The sequence below is a fragment of the Glycine max genome, chromosome 10, assembly GCF_000004515.6.
Source record: "Glycine max cultivar Williams 82 chromosome 10, Glycine_max_v4.0, whole genome shotgun sequence".
NCBI classification, from domain to species: Eukaryota; Viridiplantae; Streptophyta; class Magnoliopsida; order Fabales; family Fabaceae; genus Glycine; species Glycine max.
In genome coordinates, this window is record NC_038246.2 from 47,119,156 (window position 1) to 47,128,336 (window position 9,181).

General features: G+C 29.7%; 2 protein-coding genes across 2 annotated transcripts in view; both read right to left on the reverse strand.

Annotated features, from left to right (window-relative positions):
• Positions 1-1,913: 1,913 nt before the first annotated feature.
• LOC100499692 (PLAT domain-containing protein) lies at positions 1,914-4,101 on the reverse strand. Its single transcript, NM_001251516.2, has 3 exons — positions 3,726-4,101; positions 3,470-3,583; positions 1,914-2,546 (listed from the first exon to the last, which is right to left on the reverse strand). The coding sequence occupies exons 1-3, from the start codon at positions 3,849-3,851 to the stop codon at positions 2,220-2,222; spliced, it is 567 nt and encodes a 188-aa protein (NP_001238445.1). The 5' UTR covers positions 3,852-4,101; the 3' UTR covers positions 1,914-2,219.
• A 4,496-nt stretch (positions 4,102-8,597) lies between these two features.
• The window catches only part of LOC100818887 (xyloglucan galactosyltransferase XLT2), a 1,637-nt gene continuing 1,053 nt past the window's right edge, over positions 8,598-9,181 (reverse strand). Inside the window, exon 2 of the mRNA XM_006590150.4 lies at positions 8,598-9,179. Within this exon, the coding sequence (XP_006590213.1) occupies positions 8,817-9,179 (363 nt within the window). The 3' untranslated portion in view covers positions 8,598-8,816. The remainder of the gene's footprint in view (positions 9,180-9,181) is intronic.

Sequence of the window (9,181 nt, forward strand, 5' to 3'; positions counted from 1 at the left end):
ATATTTAGATTTTTTTAATTTATTTTCTTTTAATTTATCTTCTTTATTGAGACACAATGGAAAAGATAAATTGAAAGACAAAAAATAATAATAATGTTTTTTTATACAATGAAGAACAGGTGATCAATTACTAGAGTTAGAGCTAATAATATGAATTCAAAACTCATGGGTCAATCTGATCCACTATGGGTTTAGATCAAACCCAAAATAAAGATTCACATTTAGTGATAAAACTTATCCAGTTTCACTCGTATTGAATTCATGATGAGTCGAATTGACCCAACTAACCTACTTTAAAAAATAACATATTACTATTTTATAATATTTTTGTAAGACTTTAAAATGTTTAATTCATTTAATTAAAAATAGAGTAAAACTTACATAAAATACACTTTTACTATTTTGTAATATTTTTTAACATTATTTTTTTTAGTGTTTTGTTCAATACTACTTTTAAAATTTTCATTATTATAGTTCTAGGCTTCTAACTTGTTTGGATAATGAAAGATTTAATTTAACTATTATTTTTCTAATTTATTTAATACTTTCTAAAAAATGATTTTTTTAAACAAATGTTTTTTTTTTAATTTTAAGTAGGTTGGTGGGCAACCCGTTTAAACCACAAACTTTGGTAGGCCAGGCCGTGCCTTTTTTTCTGAGATCAACATGAAGTGAATGAGGTTGGGTTCACCCGTTTATAAGGCGAGTCGAATTTAATAAGTTGGACCAGTCCGTTATTCCAGCTCTATTGATTACCTATATTATTGTTCTTATTTACATTCTTAAAGATATAATAAGGACATGCATGTGTTTTATACCAATTACATAGTAAATTACTCAGCACTAAGTTTGTCCATGTATTATGTCTCTCAATTTCGACACAATTGTAAATGTACGATTTGGAATAATCAAATTGAAAATTTTGAATCTCTCTTAAGAGAAAGAACATGCTACGAGATAAGAAATCTAACAATAATGTTGAATAGTTATAAATACAAAGCCACCAATGATCAATATCGTTTATATTTTAAGTCGAATATCTCTGCAAAGTCAATTGTTGATTCATCTATTTCATTTTATGAGTTTAGCTTCACACCTTATACCAATATTTTTTAAGCAAGCACCAAGGATGTATATTTAGTCAGTAATATATAAAAATTATTTTTAATAATTATTTGAACGAAACTAATAGTAAGAATATTGGGAGAGCATGTTCTTGAGTGCATGGTACTGATTGAGACTACCGTCTAATTAAGATGTTGTAATTGATTGATTATCCCTTAATATTATTTTTAAGATAATTATTTACATATATTTTCATTCAACTTATATCATTTTACTTTTATCAACGAACTTTTTAGTGAATCTTATCAAATCCTTTCAATTCAACTTTTTCATTGTTTTGATCCACTCCATTTCTCTACCATCAATTCAAATATAGTCTTATTTTTCTCGGCTTTTTTTTTAAAAAAAATGTGAAGAAATTTTAGCAATTTTATACTCAAGAAAAAAAAAATACAACTCAATTTCAAGTTTAAAAGCAACTGAGGTGAATATTGATACTCTAACAATTGCAAATCTAACCAGATATATCATCTTCCATGTAATTGAATTAGCGTAGAAATGCAATCCCCCTAGCCCCTTCATCTTTTGCCATATTATAGCATTTGATGATCCTGGAGAGAAAGTTAGATGTGTTGCTGGCCTATATTATACAGATCATAAGTTAGCTACTTAGTTTGATGGTGACTAACTAGCAGAGCATACAAGGAGTTGAAGAGTAAACAGTTAATTGGATTAGCTCATTAGTTGCTTAAACAATTCAGAAACAATGCCTTGTTGGTCAAAATGAAACTAAGAAGAATGACACTGAATCACATCATATCTTAAAGTTAGAGATTATTTAGAGCAAATTTTTTCCAACAATAGTCAAAAGAACAGCGATAAATCAACTCTTACTCCGATAGCTTCCATTCAAATTAAAGTTCATTTCAATTTTACTCCCTCAGATGAAACATGAAAGGTTCAGCAGATACTATTGGGGGCCCTTCTTGTTCAAACATTAAACACACCATAAACTGAAAACAAATTTAAAAAAGAAAGCCAAGTAACTTTTGACAAGGGTTTTACACATCCGGCGTGTCTCTACTTCTGCATATGGTGCTAAGTTTCATGGCTACAAGGTATGTGAAATATTATAAAATGAAAATTGCATAAACTTACAACCAACAGCTAAGAACAAATCCTAGAACCATAAATATAAGCCATTTCTGCATTGATACCTGATACGAAGAAGAAGAAGCACCATTGCACAAATTAAATCCATACCATGTATCTCTGGGGATATATGTGTTGTAATAGAAAGTAACAGCCCTGCCGTTATAACTATTGATTTTCACACTTTCAGGCTTCCAGCCATCTAATCCAGATCTATATAGGTACACATAACATATCTGATATGCACACGGACCAGTTATCTGAAATGTATCCGAAGAACAGCTCTCAAATGTACCTGAAGCTGGATCATCCAGTCTTGGTGCATATATCTGGTAATAATTGAAAGAAGTAAAATATGAATTTCCAATTATTCAAAGAGTTTATTTTTTTATATAGTAACACGCTGTGAAGCATGAACTAATCAGAAATCACTCTACATATAACTTTTAAAACAATCATTACAAAAGTCAATAATCTTAACATAACAATCTATGATTAGATGACAAAGTAAAAAACCTTTATACTATCAATACATTTTAATTAAATTCTTGTTCAAATTTAAGCTTCCATAGTAAGCTAGATGCATAAGCTTATTGAAGCCCTTCTCTTTTTCAGATTCTTTGAATCTGTTAAGCGCAATGTACAAACATGGATTCAAAAAACATCAATCTGTTTAGTGATTTGGACAGACTCATGGCATGCTTGACCAAAACTAAGCAACTTTCTATCATTAACGCCTAAAAACTTTGTCAGTTAAAGATTCTAACTTAATCCAAGTTCAATAGCTATCCAACAAAAACGAAGTCTGTGTTCAACCGTTAGCCTTTCTATACACAAATATAGAAGCAATTCGTGCACTTAAGAACCTATAAGAAAGTGACATGAAAGAACTAACCACAGAAGGACCTAACAAAATATCTAGAGAGGAAATCCAAGATTCATCTGCCTGACTGCTAGATGCCAAAAACATCAACTCCACCACCAACAACAAAAAAAAAAAAATAATGGAAGTTAGCAAGTGACAACGATAAACTCCAAAAAACTACCGAATTTCCATGATTCTGAGTGCAATTTCAATTGTGGGTTTGTTCCTAATTCCTCAATAACCAACATACTTTAGAAAATTTCACTCAAAATTCAACCTTGAACCAAATAAACATATTTCAATCCATAACATTTCTGACAAGCTCTTTCACTCACTGAAAAAAAAACAATAAATAAGTGGAAAAATTCGATGAAGAGAAAGCAAAACCTGATTGCCATAAGCATCCCCAAAAGAAATACTGATCTGATCCCTTGTATACCTAGGAGACGAACAGCTAGTAGATATAACCACCAAGTAAGAACAAGTCCCGGCGTTCTTCATCTGTTTAAGAAAAAAACAAAAAAATAAAGCCTTCACCATATAAAAATAACACTAAAGAAACTGAAAAAAGAGAAAGAGAGAGAAATAACAAAAGGGTTTCTGTTTTATATTTTGGTTCATGAGAAGAAGTAGTTGGCTGTACCTGGATATAGCTGACATTGAAGGACTCAGCGGCGTGAGGCAGAAGAGAAACAGATTCAGTCTCTGAGACTGAGAGGGTCAATCCAGAGGCCAAGAAGAGCAGAACAAGAAGAACCTGTTTGATCATTTTTTTTTTCAATTCTGAAAGCTGAAACTTTAGCCAAAAGAATTTACAAGAACATAAAGAGTGGAGCTGTTGGTTGGGGAAAAGAAAAAATGCGTAGGTTTGGGGTTTGGACGCCTTCGTTGAAAATTCAACCTTTTATTGTTGTGTGCGTAAGTCATAAGACATAGGCAAAACTCAATAAGGGTAAATGTATCTTTAAGGTCATTTGTTAGATGTTTTAGATGCAGCCATGCAGGGATCCGATGAAATCAGAATTTCACCTTGTAATTTACGCTGATATTTAATGAAAATTCTTATTACATAGTAGTAGATTATTTAAGTGCTTTTATTTAATTAAAAATAGAGTTTATCTTGATTATTCACATAACAATGTTAATTTAAATGTCCACGAGTTGCACACTTTAACTGGTATATATTATTTATTTATTCTAGAAAATGTCAGCCACACAAAATGTTAATAAATAGTACCATCCTATTCACGGTCGTAGAGGTAGAATAAAGGTGCCCGTTTTTTGTTTTTCAATTTTGGCTATGTTTGGATTTTCAGATGAGAAAATCTAAAAGTATGTTTAAAAATAAAGTTAGTTTGAGATTATGTTTAATTATTTTTTAAAAATATGTCCGAGAGTAATTTTTTTTCTATAAACTTATTTTTTATAAAAAAAAATGAGACTTAAAATATTTTTTGCAAAATCAATTTGCAAATTTAAGTTTAACCCAGAGATAAATTTACAAACTTTAATTAAAAAATCCACTTAATAGTCACACCCAAATGAGTTCATCTGCTAAATTAAGTTGAGAAGGGATTATAATCAAAAGGCAGAGGAAAGATGCGTACCCTTGCTTGACAAGAAAATGGCTTCAACAAAAAGGAACACAAAATAGAAACGTTATTGGGGATAAAGACACCTATAGCCGTATCGCTAGACTGCTTTGGCTGGTATCTACGGACTACGGATATGGAGAAACTTGGAGGGGTTTTTTTTTTTAATAAAATGTGGGCAAATTTTTTTATAGTTGGAAGTCAATTTTAGATTATTATCGAAAATAGGATGAGTCTTAGTAGTTGTCATGACTTCGAAGTGGTAAGTTTAATTTTTTATTTATTTGTTTATGACTTTAAAATCTTTTTTTTTTCTTACGACAGTTGTAAATTTAATTATTTTTTTTATATTTTATGATTTTGATGTCGTATTTTTTTTCTTTTTTTTATGTTTAAAGTTTTTTATTTTAGAATTCTTTTTATTTTATATTATTTATTTCATTTAAAAATAAATCAAATTCAATAACATTATTAAAAAATTATCTAAATTTTAAATATGTAAAATATATTAAATAAAACAATATTAAAAAATTATATAAACTATTTTAAATAAAAAATATTAAAAAATAAATAAACTTACGATAAGATAAAAAAAATCATATACAACTTTGATTAGTAAACAAAAAAAATTGAAATTATAAATTCTTTTACCACTTTAGTTAAAAAAAAGTAAAAAATAATAATAGATATTACGACTTCTAGCTATAAATTTAAATTATTATTTTAAATTAAGATATTTTTATAAAATATTTTTTAAGGAAACAATTTTTAGGAGCTTTTCTTTTGAAACAAAAATACTTTTAGGAGTTTTTATTCTAATCTTACAACAAAAAATTAGGAGGTAAAATAGATACTGGAGGCTTAGTACGAGAGGGGGAAAATAGAAATTTTGCATAAACAAAAAATTAGGGAGTGAGAATATCAATGTCGTGTCACTAATCGCTCTATAATTGTGGGCCATTACTATCTTTAGCCCAAAAGATAGTATGAACGGAAGGAAACTGAATGGCTATTACTATATCTACTCCTTTTATTTTAAGTATATTCCCATTTTCTTTTAAATCAAATTACTTAAAGAATATTTTCTTTTCAAACCCTTTTTCTTTCATTTGGACAACACATCCCCCCTTTCTTTTATCACACTCTCTCCTTTTTTTCCCTATCTTCATCTCACTTCAATCTATTGTTTTAATCTTCCTTTGTTTCTCCTTTGCTCGGTCTTTTGCTTCAGCCCAAGATTTGTTCATCCTTCAAACTCCAATGTAGCCTGCTCATGCTTCTAACTACTTTTTCTCCCTTGTTTTATTTTTGTCCTCTCATACAACATCATCAATGTCTTTCATTTTATATATACAACAATGTATGGCTAGATCTTAAATCTACCAAAGTTGTTGTAGTTAAATGCCTCTTAGAGATGTTTAGGTTGAAAGACAGATATTAATTATATGTTTTATCCACTTCAATTGTTTCATTATTATACAATTTTTCCTTTTTAGAGGATTCTCAATGATTTTAGTGTTCTACTTAAAAAATTTCAAATGCTTTTTAAACATTCCAAAAAATTCTTTTTGGAACATAAATAGTATTCCAGAAAGTACCTTTCGTATAACAGATTTATTTTTTAACATTTCAAAATACTTTTTTGGAACAAAAAAAATATTCCTCAATGTTAAAAATAAAAATGTGTTCCAAAAATTATACTCCAAAATAATAGTTATGTATTAACATTATGGTTATGGAGGGTATAAATGATAATAAAAATTAGAAAAAGAAGAAACAAATGGAAGTATACTTAGCAGAAAAAGGAAGTGGTTACAGTAAAAGCCTACTAAAACACATACACCACAATGATGGTCTCAAAGATTCATTAGGTATTCTAATTTATAGGTTATTCACGTTCAAAATAAACACTAAAGTTATACGTGAACGACTAATAATGTAAAAAAAAAAAACTTTTTCAGTATTAATATATTAAATTAAATTCTTAAACTAATTATTATAAAACTCAATATATGTAACATAATATTTTGGCTAAATTATTATTTTGGTCCCCTTAGTTTTTAAAATTTATGATTTTGATTTTCTTGTTTTTAATTGTAATATTTGATCCTCCTAATTTTATAAATTGACGATTTTGATCTTGTAATATATTATTAACTAATAATTATGATTATTAAAGATATTGAATTAATTATAAATTAAATAAAAATTATTAATCATTAAAAATTTTAGTAAAAAATTATTAATCCTAATATAGTGTTGTTGTTAGTAGAGTTACATGCACTAATTGAGGTGAGAGAGGTGTTTGCGAAAAAGATGAAGAACATGTAAAAAATTATGATTATCAATAATTAATTATTTAAATTAATTTAATAACTCAATTAATTAAAATTATTTATTATTAATCTATCAGAAAAACTAAAATCACTAATTTATAAAATTAGGAGATCAAATATTACAATTAAAATAAAATAAAAACAAAATTAATTTGAGAAACTAGAGAATTAAAATTGTAATTTAACCTAATATTTTCTTATTAAAATCTATTAATATTGTCAAATAACAGTTTTTGTGAGTCAAAATAAATTTCATTATAAGATTTAAACTGCATATTCGGTCAGACAGCTTTACTGATTAAGTGTCCTAAAGAGTTTTTTTTTATACTTGCCAATGGTTCTTTACAAGAAAACAGTAAAATAGTAATACGGACAGTGTCACTTTCATCACCATGATTTCGTTTACTTTAACGTGTCCATGCTTTTTTTCATAGGTGCAAGCGTCCATACTTAATGCTTATCTTCCAATTCCTATTTCGCAGTGTAACGATGACGCCATCATCCTAAAAGAGTCAGCAAGGAAATAATGGAAAAATTATGGAATTCCTTTTGGTTTATTTTTCTAATGAACTTTAGTAATCCTAAAGGTCTTAAACAAATATGAGTCATGTATACTTAATAGTACTTTATTCTTACACCTTAGCCGCTTGCCTTTAGTTTAATATGCGTGCATAAACGACTAATTGACCTGAGATTCCACCCATTTTTATGCTTCATTAACCCTTTGAAGGCCCACAGGGCCATTGTAGAAATTGAATAGATTCCCCAATTTTATGAAAGCACCATCTTTCAAAACCCTTACTTTTGTATTGGAGGGTACAAATTTATCCTTTTGCGGTTCATACCTTGTTGTATGCATCCATTCTACATAATCCAAGCAACCCATAACAGTAAAAATGGAGAAAAAGGTTGGGAGCAGAAATGGCAATTGAGTTTGGCTGAATCCACATTTGAGCACTATCAACTGCTCACGGACGCATCCCTGTTAAGCTCTTTACCATTTGTCCATTTGCTATACATGGTGCAAGCAAGAAAATAAAATTCATTATTGGAATAGGAAATTATGCACACATGCACTGTTTTTTCCTCACAAAAATTATAGCAATTGATAGCAATACATAATGTATATAGAAGACGCAGCTGACAAAAGTTGATTACTGGTGAGTTTATTATTGTGAAGCACATGCACTGTTCTTTGCTCACAAAAATCATTAGCAATATGTCCAAGAGGACCAAGATGTAGTAGTTTTTATACTGCATTTTTTTCTTTGTCATGTTGCGTCTCTTTCCTCTCCTCATGATTGCTCCAAAAAACAGAAGGAAACCTGAAGCAGCAGCAGTCCCAGGTCAGAGTAACATTAGAAACATTTGAATCAGCAATCGATGGCCATCAATCTCTGTTCTCTAGCCAGTAACAGCAGCTTTTTATCAAACAGCATGGTACGTCAATTTGATTGTTTTGCGACAACTAGAATCATATGCTAAAACAAATGGTACGATGGTCGGATTATCAACCATCTTGTCAAAATTAACTCCATAAATAATACTACTACTATCTCTATCCATAAACACATAAATTCATCGTAGTGAAAAGAATCGCAATATAAATATCAATATTAATATGGTACATACATCGATCTCATTGTGCACCTATATATAAATAACACGTGTAAGAAAATAGAAAGAAAAAAAAATGAAACTCTATCCTAGGGAATTCACCTGAATAAAACATATCGTATTTTTTCATTTATTTATTTATAATAATTCTCCTAAATCTAAGACGAACGAAGAAGCATTGCATCGCCGTTATTTCCACTTATGAAACTGCGGTTGTTCCTGTTCCTTAATCCTTTTGAACACTCCTTCGATGGCAACATCGAAAGCGTCCTCCACACCATCTAACCCTTGTTTCGTGTTTGCGTAAACCAACCTCGGAATGTACTCAATTACTTTCTCCCTCATCTTCCTCACCTCCTCTTTCGTGAACTTCTCGAGCACGTTTTTCACGGTTAAGGTTCCATTCTTCACCGCGTTCCGGTCTATGAAAACCGAATAACTCTCCGGTTCGACCGGCAAGAACCACTCGTACTGCAAATACGCGGTTCGCCGCCAGAAAAAAACCGGAATCGAACCGGCCACCATGCAGTCAAAAATGGAGCGGCGCGTGAAGC